The sequence below is a fragment of the Oncorhynchus nerka genome, linkage group LG20 (assembly GCF_034236695.1).
Source record: "Oncorhynchus nerka isolate Pitt River linkage group LG20, Oner_Uvic_2.0, whole genome shotgun sequence".
NCBI classification, from domain to species: domain Eukaryota; kingdom Metazoa; phylum Chordata; class Actinopteri; order Salmoniformes; family Salmonidae; genus Oncorhynchus; species Oncorhynchus nerka.
In genome coordinates, this window is record NC_088415.1 from 19,188,228 (window position 1) to 19,204,294 (window position 16,067).

Here is a 16,067-nt window from a genome sequence, read left to right on the forward strand (position 1 = left end):
CTACTGCTAGGTGATTCTGATGGACTGCACCGTTTGTACTGGGGCTGCTGCCATGATGGCCGTACGAGTCCTACTGGTAGTTGATTCTGATGGACTGCACCATGTGTACTGGGGCTGCTGCCATGATGGCCATACATACGAGTTCTACTGGTAGGTGATTCTGATGGACGGCACTGTGTGTACTGAGGCTGCTGGCATGATGGCCGTACGAGTCCTACTGGTAGGTGATTCTGATGGACTGCACCGTTTGTACTGGGGCTGCTGCCATGATGGCCGTACGAGTCCTACTGGTAGTTGATTCTGATGGACTGCACCATGTGTACTGGGGCTGCTGCCATGATGGCCATACGTACGAGTCCTACTGGTAGGTGATTCTGATGGACGGCACCGTGTGTACTGAGGCTGCTGGCATGATGGCTCACGAGTCCTACTGGTAGGTGATTCTGATGGACTGCACCGTTTGTACTGGGGCTGCTGCCATGATGGCCGTACGAGTCCTACTGGTAGTTGATTCTGATGGACTGCACCATGTGTACTGGGGCTGCTGCCATGATGGCCATACGTACGAGTTCTACTGGTAGGTGATTCTGATGGACGGCACCGTGTGTACTGGGGCTGCTGGCATGATGGCCGTACGAGTCCTACTGGTAGGTGATTCTGATGGACTGCACCGTTTGTACTGGGGCTGCTGCCATGATGGCCGTACGAGTCCTACTGGTAGTTGATTCTGATGGACTGCACCATGTGTACTGGGGCTGCTGCCATGATGGCCATACGTACGAGTCCTACTGGTAGGTGATTCTGATGGACGGCACCGTGTGTACTGGGGCTGCTGGCATGATGGCCGTACGAGTCCTACTGGTAGGTGATTCTGATGGACTGCACCATGTGTACTGGGGCTGCTGCCATGATGGCCGTACGAGTCCTACTGGTAGGTGATTCTGATGGACTGAACCGTGTGTACTGAGGCTGCTGCTATGATGGCCAATCGTATGAGTCCTACTGGCAGGTGATTCTGATGGACTGCAACGTGTCTACTGGGGCTGCTGCCATGATGGCCTTACGAGTCCTACTGGTAGGTGTTTCTGATGGACTGCACCGTGTGTACTGGGGCTGCTGCCATGATGGCCATACGTACGAGTCCTACTGGTAGGTGATTCTGATGGACTGCACCGTGTGTACTGGGGCTGCTGCCATGATGGTCTCACGAGTCCTACTGGTAGGTGATTCTGATGGACTGCACCGTGTGTACTGAGGCTGCTGGCATGATGGTCGTACGAGTCCTACTGGTAGGTGATTCTGATGGACGGCACCGTGTGTACTGGGGCTGCTGGCATGATGGCCGTACGAGTCCTACTGGTAGGTGTTTCTGATGGACTGCACCGTGTGTACTGGGGCTGCTGCCATGATGGCCATACGTACGAGTCCTACTGGTAGGTGATTCTGATGGACGGCACCGTGTGTACTGGGGCTGCTGGCATGATGGCCGTACGAGTCCTACTGGTAGGTGATTCTGATGGACTGCACCATGTGTACTGGGGCTGCTGCCATGATGGCCGTACGAGTCCTACTGGTAGGTGATTCTGATGGACTGAACCGTGTGTACTGAGGCTGCTGCTATGATGGCCAATCGTATGAGTCCTACTGGCAGGTGATTCTGATGGACTGCAACGTGTCTACTGGGGCTGCTGCCATGATGGCCTTACGAGTCCTACTGGTAGGTGTTTCTGATGGACTGCACCATGTGTACTGGGGCTGCTGCCATGATGGCCGTACGAGTCCTACTGGTAGGTGATTCTGATGGACTGCACCATGTGTACTGGGGCTGCTGCCATGATGGCCATACGTACGAGTCCTACTGGTAGGTGATTCTGATGGACGGCACCGTGTGTACTGGGGCTGCTGGCATGGACGAGTCCTACTGGTAGGTGATTCTGATGGACTGCACCATGTGTACTGGGGCTGCTGCCATGATGGCCGTCACGAGTCCTACTGGTAGGTGATTCTGATGGACTGAACCGTGTGTACTGAGGCTGCTGCTATGATGGCCAATCGTATGAGTCCTACTGGCAGGTGATTCTGATGGACTGCAACGTGTCACTGGGGCTGCTGCCATGATGGCCTTATGAGTCCTACTGGTAGGTGTTTCTGATGGACTGCACCATGTGTACTGGGGCTGCTGCCATGATGGCCGTCACGAGTCCTACTGGTAGGTGATTCTGATGGACTGCACCGTGTGTACTGAGGCTGCTGGCATGATCACGAGTCCTACTGGTAGGTTTCTGATGGACTGCACCGTGTGTACTGAGGCTGCTGGCATGATGGTCGACGAGTCCTACTGGTAGGTGATTCTGATGGACGGCACCGTGTGTACTGGGGCTGCTGGCATGATGGCCGCACGAGTCCTACTGGTAGGTGATTCTGATGGACTGCACCTTTTGTACTGCGGCTGCTGCCCTGATGGGGTCCTACTGATTCTGATGGACTGCACCATGTGTACTGCTGCTGCCATGATGGCCATACGCACGAGTCCTACTGGTAGGTGATTCTGATGGACGGCACTGTGTGTACTGAGGCTGCTGGCATGATGGCCGTACGAGTCCTACTGGTAGGTGATTCTGATGGACTGCACCGTTTGTACTGGGGCTGCTGCCATGATGGCCGTACGAGTCCTACTGGTAGTTGATTCTGATGGACTGCACCATGTGTACTGGGGCTGCTGCCATGATGGCCATACGTACGAGTCCTACTGGTAGGTGATTCTGATGGACGGCACCGTGTGTACTGGGGCTGCTGGCATGATGGCCGTACGAGTCCTACTGGTAGGTGATTCTGATGGACTGCACCATGTGTACTGGGGCTGCTGCCATGATGGCCGTACGAGTCCTACTGGTAGGTGATTCTGATGGACATGACTGGCTGCTGCTATGATGGCCAATCGTATGAGTCCTACTGGCAGGTGATTCTGATGGACTGCAACGTGTCTACTGGGGCTGCTGCCATGATGGCCTTACGAGTCCTACTGGTAGGTGTTTCTGATGGACTGCACCATGTGTACTGGGGCTGCTGCCATGATGGCCGTACGAGTCCTACTGGTAGGTGATTCTGATGGACTGCACCGTGTGTACTGAGGCTGCTGGCATGATGGTCGTACGAGTCCTACTGGTAGGTGATTCTGATGGACTGCACCGTGTGTACTGAGGCTGCTGGCATGATGGTCGTACGAGTCCTACTGGTAGGTGATTCTGATGGACGGCACCGTGTGTACTGGGGCTGCTGGCATGATGGCCGTACGAGTCCTACTGGTAGGTGATTCTGATGGACTGCACCGTTTGTACTGGGGCTGCTGCCATGATGGCCGTACGAGTCCTACTGGTAGTTGATTCTGATGGACTGCACCATGTGTACTGGGGCTGCTGCCATGATGGCCATACGTACGAGTTCTACTGGTAGGTGATTCTGATGGACGGCACCGTGTGTACTGAGGCTGCTGGCATGATGGCCGTACGAGTCCTACTGGTAGGTGATTCTGATGGACTGCACCGTTTGTACTGGGGCTGCTGCCATGATGGCCGTACGAGTCCTACTGGTAGTTGATTCTGATGGACTGCACCATGTGTACTGGGGCTGCTGCCATGATGGCCATACGTACGAGTCCTACTGGTAGGTGATTCTGATGGACGGCACCGTGTGTACTGGGGCTGCTGGCATGATGGCCGTACCAGTCCTACTGGTAGGTGATTCTGATGGACTGCACCATGTGTACTGGGGCTGCTGCCATGATGGCCGTACGAGTCCTACTGGTAGGTGATTCTGATGGACTGAACCGTGTGTACTGAGGCTGCTGCTATGATGGCCAATCGTATGAGTCCTACTGGCAGGTGATTCTGATGGACTGCAACGTGTCTACTGGGGCTGCTGCCATGATGGCCTCACGAGTCCTACTGGTAGGTGATTCTGATGGACTGCACCGTGTGTACTGAGGCTGCTGGCATGATGGTCGTACGAGTCCTACTGGTAGGTGATTCTGATGGACTGCACCGTGTGTACTGAGGCTGCTGGCATGATGGTCGTACGAGTCCTACTGGTAGGTGATTCTGATGGACGGCACCGTGTGTACTGGGGCTGCTGGCATGATGGCCGTACGAGTCCTACTGGTAGGTGTTTCTGATGGACTGCACCGTGTGTACTGGGGCTGCTGCATGATGGTACGTACGAGTCCTACTGGTAGGTGATTCTGATGGACGGCACCGTGTGTACTGGGGCTGCTGGCATGATGGCCGTCGAGTCCTACTGGTAGGTGTTTCTGATGGACTGCACCATGTGTACTGGGGCTGCTGGCATGATGGCCGCAACGTGTACTGGGGCTGCTGGCGAGTCCTACTGGTAGGTGATTCTGATGGACTGCACCGCCATGTGTACTGGGGCTGCTGCCATGATGGCCAATCGTATGAGTCCTACTGGCAGGTGATTCTGATGGACTGCAACGTGTCTACTGGGGCTGCTGCCATGATGGCCTCACGAGTCCTACTGGTAGGTGATTCTGATGGACTGCACCGTGTGTACTGAGGCTGCTGGCATGATGGTCGTACGAGTCCTACTGGTAGGTGATTCTGATGGACTGCACCGTGTGTACTGAGGCTGCTGGCATGATGGTCGTACGAGTCCTACTGGTAGGTGATTCTGATGGACGGCACCGTGTGTACTGGGGCTGCTGGCATGATGGCCGTACGAGTCCTACTGGTAGGTGTTTCTGATGGACTGCACCGTGTGTACTGGGGCTGCTGCCATGATGGCCATACGTACGAGTCCTACTGGTAGGTGATTCTGATGGACGGCACCGTGTGTACTGGGGCTGCTGGCATGATGGTCGTACGAGTCCTACTGGTAGGTGATTCTGATGGACTGCACCGTGTGTACTGAGGCTGCTGGCATGATGGTCGTACGAGTCTTACTGGTAGGTGATTCTGATGGACGGCACCGTGTGTACTGGGGCTGCTGGCATGATGGCCGTACGAGTCCTACTGGTAGGTGTTTCTGATGGACTGCACCGTGTGTACTGGGGCTGCTGCCATGATGGCCATCGTGACTGAGTCCTACTGGTAGGTGATTCTGATGGACGGCACCGTGTGTACTGGGGCTGCTGGCATGATGGCCGTGACGAGTCCTACTGGTAGGTGTTTCTGATGGACTGCACCATGTGTACTGGGGCTGCTGCCATGATGGCCATGATGGACGCGTGATGGCCGAGTCCTACTGGTAGGTGATTCTGATGGACGGCACCGTGTGTACTGGGGCTGCTGGCATGATGGCCGTACGAGTCCTACTGGTAGGTGATTCTGATGGACTGCACCATGTGTACTGGGGCTGCTGCCATGATGGCCATACGAGTCCTACTGGTAGGTGATTCTGATGGACTGAACCGTGTGTACTGAGGCTGCTGCATGATGGCCAATCGTATGAGTCCTACTGGCAGGTGATTCTGATGGACTGCAACGTGTCTACTGGGGCTGCTGCCATGATGGCCTTATGAGTCCTACTGGTAGGTGATTCTGATGGACTGCACCGTGTGTACTGAGGCTGCTGGCATGATGGTCGTACGAGTCCTACTGGTAGGTGATTCTGATGGACTGCAGTCCTACGTGTGTACTGAGGCTGCTGGCATGATGGGTATATGATGGACGAGTCCTACTGGTAGGTGATTCTGATGGACTGCACCGTGTGTACTGGGGCTGCTGGCATGATGGTCCAGTCCTACTGGTACGAGTCCTACTGGTAGGTGATTCTGATGGACGGCACCGTGTGTACTGGGGCTGCTGGCATGATGGCCATTTGAGTCCTACTGGTAGGTGATTCTGATGGACTGCACCGTTTGTACTGGGGCTGCTGCCATGATGGCCGAGTCCTACTGGTAGTTGATTCTGATGGACTGCACCATGTGTACTGGGGCTGCTGGCATGATGGCCATACGTGGCCGACGAGTCCTACTGGTAGGTGATTCTGATGGACTGCACCGTGTGTACTGAGGCTGCTGGCATGATGGCCATACGAGTCCTACTGGTAGGTGATTCTGATGGACTGCACCGTTTGTACTGGGGCTGCTGCCATGATGGCCGTACGAGTCCTACTGGTAGTTGATTCTTCTGATGGACTGCACCATGTGTACTGGGGCTGCTGCCATGATGGCCATACGTACGAGTCCTACTGGTAGGTGATTCTGATGGACGGCACCGTGTGTACTGGGGCTGCTGGCATGATGGCCGTGAGTCCTACTGGTAGGTGATTCTGATGGACTGCACCATGTGTACTGGGGCTGCTGCCATGATGGCCGTACGAGTCCTACTGGTAGGTGATTCTGATGGACTGAACCGTGTGTACTGAGGCTGCTGCTATGATGGCCAATCGTATGAGTCCTACTGGCAGGTGATTCTGATGGACTGCAACGTGTCTACTGGGGCTGCTGCCATGATGGCCTCACGAGTCCTACTGGTAGGTGATTCTGATGGACTGCACCGTGTGTACTGAGGCTGCTGGCATGATGGTCGTACGAGTCCTACTGGTAGGTGATTCTGATGGACTGCACCGTGTGTACTGAGGCTGCTGGCATGATGGTCGTACGAGTCCTACTGGTAGGTGATTCTGATGGACTGCACCGTGTGTACTGAGGCTGCTGGCATGATGGTCGTACGAGTCCTACTGGTAGGTGATTCTGATGGACGGCACCGTGTGTACTAGGGCTGCTGGCATGATGGCCGTACGAGTCCTACTGGTAGGTGATTCTGATGGACTGCACCGTTTGTACTGGGGCTGCTGCCATGATGGCCGTACGAGTCCTACTGGTAGTTGATTCTGATGGACTGCACCATGTGTACTGGGGCTGCTGCCATGATGGCCATACGAGTCCTACTGGTAGGTGATTCTGATGGACTGCACCGTTTGTACTGGGGCTGCTGCCATGATGGCCGTACGAGTCCTCTGGTAGTTGATTCTGATGGACTGCACCATGTGTACTGGGGCTGCTGCCATGATGGCCATACGGAGTCCTACTGGTAGGTGATTCTGATGGACGGCACCGTGTGTACTGGGGCTGCTGGCATGATGGCCGACGAGTCCTACTGGTAGGTGATTCTGATGGACTGCACCGTTTGTACTGGGGCTGCTGCCATGATGGCCGTGCACGAGTCCTACTGGTAGTTGATTCTGATGGACTGCACCATGTGTACTGGGGCTGCTGCCTGCCATGATGGCCAAAAGTACAGTTCTACTGGTAGGTGATTCTGATGGACGGCACCTGAGGCTGCTGGCATGATTGCCGTACGAGTCCTACTGGTAGGTGATTCTGATGGACTGCACCGTTTGTACTGGGGCTGCTGCCATGATGGCCGTGAGTCCTACTGGTAGTTGATTCTGATGGACTGCACCATGTGTACTGGGGCTGCTGCCATGATGGCCATACGTACGAGTCCTACTGGTAGGTGATTCTGATGGACGGCACCGTGTGTACTGGGGCTGCTGGCATGATGGCCGTACGAGTCCTACTGGTAGGTGATTCTGATGGACTGCACCATGTGTACTGGGGCTGCTGCCATGATGGCCGCATTGAGTCCTACTGGTAGGTGATTCTGATGGACTGAACCGTGTGTACTGAGGCTGCTGCTATGATGGCCAATCGTATGAGTCCTACTGGCAGGTGATTCTGATGGACTGCAATGTGTCTACTGGGGCTGCTGCCATGATGGCCTTACGAGTCCTACTGGTAGGTGTTTCTGATGGACTGCACCATGTGTACTGGGGCTGCTGCCATGATGGCCGTACGAGTCCTACTGGTAGGTGATTCTGATGGACGGCACCGTGTGTACTGGGGCTGCTGGCATGATGGTCGTACGAGTCCTACTGGTAGGTGATTCTGATGGACTGCAACGTGTCTACTGGGGCTGCTGCCATGATGGCCTCACGAGTCCTACTGGTAGGTGATTCTGATGGACTGCACCGTGTGTACTGAGGCTGCTGGCATGATGGTCGCATTTGAGTCCTACTGGTAGGTGATTCTGATGGACTGCACCGTGTGTACTGAGGCTGCTGGCATGATGGTCGTACGAGTCCTACTGGTAGGTGATTCTGATGGACTGCACCGTGTACTGAGGCTGCTGGCATGATGGTCGCATTTGAGTCCTACTGGTAGGTGATTCTGATGGACGGCACCGTGTGTACTAGGGCTGCTGGCATGATGGCCGTACGAGTCCTACTGGTAGGTGATTCTGATGGACTGCACCGTTTGTACTGGGGCTGCTGCCATGATGGCCGTACGAGTCCTACTGGTAGTTGATTCTGATGGACTGCACCATGTGTACTGGGGCTGCTGCCATGATGGCCATACGAGTCCTACTGGTAGGTGATTCTGATGGACTGCACCGTTTGTACTGGGGCTGCTGCCATGATGGCCGTACGAGTCCTCTGGTAGTTGATTCTGATGGACTGCACCATGTGTACTGGGGCTGCTGCCATGATGGCCATACGTACGAGTCCTACTGGTAGGTGATTCTGATGGACGGCACCGTGTGTACTGGGGCTGCTGGCATGATGGCCGTACGAGTCCTACTGCTAGGTGATTCTGATGGACTGCACCGTTTGTACTGGGGCTGCTGCCATGATGGCCGTACGAGTCCTACTGGTAGTTGATTCTGATGGACTGCACCATGTGTACTGGGGCTGCTGCCATGATGGCCAAAAGTACGAGTTCTACTGGTAGGTGATTCTGATGGACGGCACTGTGTGTACTGAGGCTGCTGGCATGATTGCCGTACGAGTCCTACTGGTAGGTGATTCTGATGGACTGCACCGTTTGTACTGGGGCTGCTGCCATGATGGCCGTACGAGTCCTACTGGTAGTTGATTCTGATGGACTGCACCATGTGTACTGGGGCTGCTGCCATGATGGCCATACGTACGAGTCCTACTGGTAGGTGATTCTGATGGACGGCACCGTGTGTACTGGGGCTGCTGGCATGATGGCCGTACGAGTCCTACTGGTAGGTGATTCTGATGGACCACCATGTGTACTGGGGCTGCTGCCATGATGGCCGTACGAGTCCTACTGGTAGGTGATTCTGATGGACTGAACCGTGTGTACTGAGGCTGCTGCTATGATGGCCAATCGTATGAGTCCTACTGGCAGGTGATTCTGATGGACTGCAATGTGTCTACTGGGGCTGCTGCCATGATGGCCTTACGAGTCCTACTGGTAGGTGTTTCTGATGGACTGCACCATGTGTACTGGGGCTGCTGCCATGATGGCCGTACGAGTCCTACTGGTAGGTGATTCTGATGGACGGCACCGTGTGTACTGGGGCTGCTGGCATGATGGCCGTACGAGTCCTACTGGTAGGTGATTCTGATGGACTGCACCATGTGTACTGGGGCTGCTGCCATGATGGCCGTACGAGTCCTACTGGTAGGTGATTCTGATGGACTGAACCGTGTGTACTGAGGCTGCTGCTATGATGGCCAATCGTATGAGTCCTACTGGCAGGTGATTCTGATGGACTGCAACGTGTCTACTGGGGCTGCTGCCATGATGGCCTTATGAGTCCTACTGGTAGGTGTTTCTGATGGACTGCACCATGTGTACTGGGGCTGCTGCCATGATGGCCGTACGAGTCCTACTGGTAGGTGATTCTGATGGACTGCACCGTGTGTACTGAGGCTGCTGGCATGATGGTCGTATGAGTCCTACTGGTAGGTGATTCTGATGGACTGCACCGTGTGTACTGAGGCTGCTGGCATGATGGTCGTACGAGTCCTACTGGTAGGTGATTCTGATGGACGGCACCGTGTGTACTGGGGCTGCTGGCATGATGGCCGTACGAGTCCTACTGCTAGGTGATTCTGATGGACTGCACCATTTGTACTGCGGCTGCTGCCATGATGGCCGTACGAGTCCTACTGGTAGTTGATTCTGATGGACTGCACCATGTGTACTGGGGCTGCTGCCATGATGGCCATACATGCACGAAGTTCTACTGGTAGGTGATTCTGATGGACGGCACTGTGTGTACTGAGGCTGCTGGCATGATGGCCGTATTTGAGTCCTACTGGTAGGTGATTCTGATGGACTGCACCGTTTGTACTGGGGCTGCTGCCATGATGGCCGACGAGTCCTACTGGTAGTTGATTCTGATGGACTGCACCATGTGTACTGGGGCTGCTGCCATGATGGCCATACGTACGAGTCCTACTGGTAGGTGATTCTGATGGACGGCACCGTGTGTACTGGGGCTGCTGGCATGATGGCCGTACGAGTCCTACTGGTAGGTGATTCTGATGGACTGCACCATGTGTACTGGGGCTGCTGCCATGATGGCCGTACGAGTCCTACTGGTAGGTGATTCTGATGGACTGAACCGTGTGTACTGAGGCTGCTGCTATGATGGCCAATCGTATGAGTCCTACTGGCAGGTGATTCTGATGGACTGCAACGTGTCTACTGGGGCTGCTGCCATGATGGCCTCACGAGTCCTACTGGTAGGTGATTCTGATGGACTGCACCGTGTGTACTGAGGCTGCTGGCATGATGGTCGTACGAGTCCTACTGGTAGGTGATTCTGATGGACTGCACCGTGTGTACTGAGGCTGCTGGCATGATGGTCGTACGAGTCCTACTGGTAGGTGATTCTGATGGACGGCACCGTGTGTACTGGGGCTGCTGGCATGATGGCCGTACGAGTCCTACTGGTAGGTGATTCTGATAGACTGCACCGTTTGTACTGGGGCTGCTGGCATGATGGCCGTACGAGTCCTACTGGTAGGTGATTCTGATGGACTGCACCGTGTGTACTGAGGCTGCTGGCATGATGGCCGTACGAGTCCTACTGGTAGGTGATTCTGATGGAATCTGATGATGCATCTCTCTCCGTGTCTGTGTCTTGTGTAGGACCATGATGTCCAGGAGGATAAGATCCTGTTGGTGTCTCTGCTGATGGCTGAGATGGGGGTTCACTCTGTGGCCTACGCCTTCCCTCAGGTCCAAATCATCACCACCGCCGTCGACAAGAAGGTCAACGACCTCTTCCACATCATACCCGGCATAGGTGAGAAAGGCAGTTTCTGTGAGTGTGTCTGCGCGCACGTGTGCATGCTCTGCTTCAAACTCTAATCTCTACTGTTCTTTGTCACTTGTATGAAGGAAATTTCGGTGACCGGTACTTTGGCACGGACGCACCCCCAGAATGGAGCGATGAGGAGATGGATGAGCCCAGTTACTGATGGGACAATGGGCAGACCCATTTGAGTGATTCAGGGGAGCACCGTTTGGAGGATGATTGAGGAATGTGCTTTTTTCCCCACTGGGCAGCTACGTACACCCCCTTATTCTGGGGACCAAAGAAGACACCCTGGAGTACTAGAGCACCTTGAATTTCACTGAGATACAGAAAATTAGTCAAAGATTTGCAAAGGACAGTTTTTGTATATTTCTATTTGAGTTTTATGCCAATCCTGTTGTGGGACAGTTGTAATAGAAAATGTAGTACTTTTTGTAATGTGAATGTTTGTTTGTAAAATGTTCTATTTTTGGTTGTTTGAATTATGTTTTTTGAGGGTGACCCACATTCAATAAGAGCTAATTGCAAAACACACTTTTTTATTTATTTCTCAGAGCTTAATTATTAACCTTTCAGAATGCAATCCAAAAAATACACAGCCATATTGTTAATTCTCTCTGCTCATAGAAAGTGCCTTCTTTCAAGGAACACTTTACCGGAAAATTGTGTAGGCGTAACTTTTTAACTCTGGTTTCCCCTCTTCTCTGCTTCGTAGCTACTGACCAAACCACAGTCTTGCAAATTGTTAACACTTAGTCCTCTTTTCACAGCAAGGCCTAAATATACTCCCACATCCTGATCTACCTGCTAGTCTACCTGTGAGTGGCTCCTCCACCCATGCCCCGCAGCTCGGTTAGCCTTGACCGCTTTCATTGCCCTTAAACATCAGCACTTTATTCATGAAGGTTCCTCTGTCTGCGTATAATTCTGGGCCTATGCTGCCTATCATAATGAGGCCTTACAACTGTTGTTGTCATGCTTAATGTTTCCTAGTGACATCGGCATAGGCTACACCACCTAGACCTACATTTCATTTGTGCTTTGTCTGCAACATAGAGACGAGAGAGACGGAGAAAATGTACAGGAAGGATATGGTGGTTGTCCTCTTCTCATGGAAACTAACCTTGATATCTTCCATCACTTTCATCACTAACCCACCGCTGACACCAAGAAGGCGGTGGGATAAATATAGGATGACACTGACTTAAACGGTAGGCTACTGGGCTATTAAACCAAAAAGTTTTACAATTCAGAATAAGCCTGCAGTTCTAATGAGCGCTGCTGCGGTGCCCTGGAAAGATGGATCATGGTTGTGAGGACAGTCACCAAGACACATGTCTGCTGCAGAGGTAAAACTCCCACGCCAGGGTTGCAAGGTAGGGCTGTCTGACAAATGGCGAAACATTGTGTAGGTTAATATTATTCCTAGAACAGATTTAAGAGCTTTATGAAATTCTCTTTTTATTTCTGATCAGGTTATTACATTTGGGAATTTTAAAGGTTGCATAGGCTAATAATTAGCCTACATCATTCAGTTTTTGGAGGGTTTGAAATGGAATGTGTTTTGAATTTTACTCTACATTTAAATTGATTTATGGAAATTAAATTGAATTTAAGCTTGATCTGAGCTTTTAAAACTGTCACATAATGGTTTCATGATTCTGCAGACCACAATCAAATAAACCATGTACATACCAGTACTATAGCTGAAATATGTCGTTGTGTAATGTGTCATTATTTATTTGTGTAGATTATAGGTTTTTAACATACAGCATCTATTGAGATGTAATGGAAAATGTATCACAACCAGCACCAGTCACAAACAGGAAAGAGGTGTGTGTGTCTGTGAGTGTTTGGCGGGTGCTTTGTGTCCCCACTGGCAGTACAGGAGCCTGATGAGGTCACAAATGCAGTAGCAGGGTAGCTATAAGACCTCCTAGCTACCCTGTGAATCTAGTCTCCAACTGTAACCTGTTGGTCTCATTCTAGCCTTTGCATTCAAACGCGAACCTGCTGGTTTATTTCACACTCAAAGTATAGGCTTACCATTGCCCTTTGGAGGTGCAGATTTTTGCTGTGACAAGAGTTCAAAAGACAGGACAGTAAGCGAATAAAAGATTCATGAGATGAGTAGCATAGTGACTACTAGTGAAGTCTGTAGATGCTTTTATGGGGTAGCTGTCGGGATCCAGGAGAAAGAAGATCTGCCACGTGGGTAAGTAGGGGAGTGGGGAGTCTCAAAGCCGTCTTACAGGCTTGACTTGGCACTCTTACCTTGTTTCTCCTCTTGCTATAAAAGGGAACGCACGAGGGGGAAACAAACAGACTGACTTGTATGATTGTTGTTAGTTTGGTTAATGTGTTCGCTGGCAGGGTGTTTGATCTGAATGGCTAATGCTAAAGTGGTGCGGTCTGAGTCTGTGAGACGGTGTTCGGTAATGCTGATGCATCCCACAAAGTAAATTATTTATACACCTAGATATTTCTGAATAGTTTGAAAGGTGGAAAGAGCCAGAATGACAGAGGATAGAGTATTTTCTGTTTGTGTGTATCTGTGTTTTGTGTTCATGGAGGTGTGTGTAGGCTATGAATGTGTTCATGGAGGTGTGTGTAGGCTATGAATGTGTTCATGGAGGTGTGTGTAGGCTATGAATGTGTTCATGGAGGTGTGTGTAGGCTATGAATGTGTTCATGGAGGTGTGTGTAGGCTATGAATGTGTTCATGGAGGTGTGTGTAGGCTATGAATGTGTTTGTGTTTTTCTGTGTTTTGTGTGTTCATGGAGGTGTGTGTAGGCTATGAATGTGTTCATGGAGGTGTGTGTAGGCTATGAATGTGTATCTGTGTTTTGTGTGTTCATGGAGGTGTGTGTAGGCTATGAATGTGTTTCTGTGTTTTGTGTGTTCATGGAGGTGTGTGTAGGCTATGAATGTGTATCTGTGTTTTGTGTGTTCATGGAGGTGTGTTTAGGCTATGAATGTGTTTCTGTGTTTTGTGTGTTCATGGAGGTGTGTGTAGGCTATGAATGTGTTTCTGTGTTTTGTGTGTTCATGGAGGTGTGTGTAGGCTATTAATGTGTTTCTGTGTTTTGTGTGTTCATGGAGGTGTGTGTAGGCTATGAATGTGTTTGTGTTTTTCTGCTTGAACAGACAACTTTAATTTGTCCTCAAACTCCGGTTCGTCAGCCCATGAAACACTGTCTCACATTGGCCCAGTACTGCGAAGAAAAGCAACGTCTTTATTGTGCTTAGACCGGCCCAGACTGGTCCAGATCAGATCAGACTGGTCCAGATCAGATTAGACTGGTCCAGACCAGACTGGATCAGAGCAGATCCAGAACAAGATGGTGCATGGGACAGCAGCAGTAAGAATCTCCTACTGTGTTGTTTCTGTGTTTTGTGTGTTCATGAAGGTGTGTGTAGGCTATGTAAGTGTGTGTTAATAAAACACAGATGTAACTTGCACCGTGCCCCTATCATGGTCAGGCCAGGGTTCGGTGACTTGTGTTTGTGTTGTTGTGAGAGCCAGTGAGTGCATTAGGCTTGAACAGACAATACTTTAATTTGTCCTCTGAGAGGTTTTAATGTACAAAGACCCAGGGCCTCTCTTCCAACCTATCCTTTCTCCTCCAATACAAAATGTCTCTGCGTAATATAGACATATACCAATGGTAATGTCTGCCTGTGTGCTGGTCTGTCAATAGATTTCTTTCTCCTGAAAGGTGTGAAGGACTGTATACACCTGAAGAAGCCTATCAAAAGTCTCATTTGAATAGCTCAAAGACTTACTGCAAATCAAAAATGTTTCAAATGTAGACTAACAGAACATATTTTCTCCCTATTGCAACTGAACCAGATGCACCACCATGGCTGTTTTCTAGAGCCCCGTTTGGACCTAGTTTGGACCAGTTGCACAATGCATCTCCAAGGAAGTATCTGGAGCGGTGCTTTCCAGGACTGTCCAACTTGAGAATGGTGACTTTAGACTCAATCTCAGGTTCGTCAGCCCATGAAACACTGTCTCACATTGTCCCAGTACTGCGATGAAAAGCAGAAAAACTAGCAACGTCTTTACTGTGCTTAGACCGGCCCAGACTGGTCTAGACCAGATCAGACTGGTCCAAACCAGATCAGAAAGGTCCAGATCAGACTGGTCCAAACCAGATCAGACTAGTCCAGATCAGACTGGTCCAGACCAAACCAGACTGGTCCAGACCAGATCAGACTGGATCAGAGCAGATCCAGAACAAGATGATGCATGGGACAGCAGCAGTAAGAATGTACAAATGTTTTGATAAGCATCTACTAATGTTTATTAATGTTATAATACAAATGTATTGTTTTAATGCTCCTACCTAAACACATAAGTACGTTCTTTTGAGACAAAAAAACAAATAAAGCTGTATGCATCAAACCATAAAAAGCCTAAAAATGAAGTTGTTTCTTCTTCTTTTATTATTACCTAGGAGTTGGGCTCTGACCTCTTTCCTCTCTAGATGATTGAGGTGAAGTTCTTTATGGTTTCCTTTTGATTTTCACCATCCATTTACTGTATCCAGGCTCTACTCCACCGACTAGATGTACATTGTCCTTTAAACCTCTAGAGGGAGTCGTATCCCCACTAATCTGAGTAAATGACAATGGGCAGGAGGCGACTGGTTGTTGAAGGAGAACGGGGACCAACAGTTCAACTGAATTACACATTTAAATTCATAATTTTACGTAAATAGATTATTTCATACAAATATAAATAACAGGTTGAAAAGAGCTGTTTCATATTTTAAAAATGTACAGGTGAGTTCAGGAAACAAACAAATCTCTGGATTTACAGCCAGAGTAGTGATGCACTGATTTCCATACTCTTTTACAACAACACAAGTTTCAAGTTTTGTTATTGGTATGTACAGGATACCCATGGTATACACCGTCCAACTAAATGCTTGATTAGTTTATTTGTAGAGTCAGTTGAT

At 50.8% G+C, this 16,067-nt stretch overlaps 1 protein-coding gene across 6 annotated transcripts in view; it reads left to right on the forward strand.

The window, feature by feature from the left end:
- Nucleotides 1-12,811, forward strand: part of uckl1b (uridine-cytidine kinase 1-like 1b) — an 84,114-nt gene extending 71,303 nt beyond the window's left edge. For all 6 annotated transcript variants that reach the window (XM_065005283.1, XM_065005284.1, XM_065005282.1 and 3 more), the window contains 2 exons: nucleotides 10,931-11,087; nucleotides 11,183-12,811. In XM_065005283.1, coding sequence (XP_064861355.1) covers nucleotides 10,931-11,087; nucleotides 11,183-11,262 — 237 coding nt within the window. In that variant the 3' untranslated portion in view covers nucleotides 11,263-12,811. The remainder of the gene's footprint in view (nucleotides 1-10,930; nucleotides 11,088-11,182) is intronic.
- Nucleotides 12,812-16,067: the final 3,256 nt, after the last annotated feature.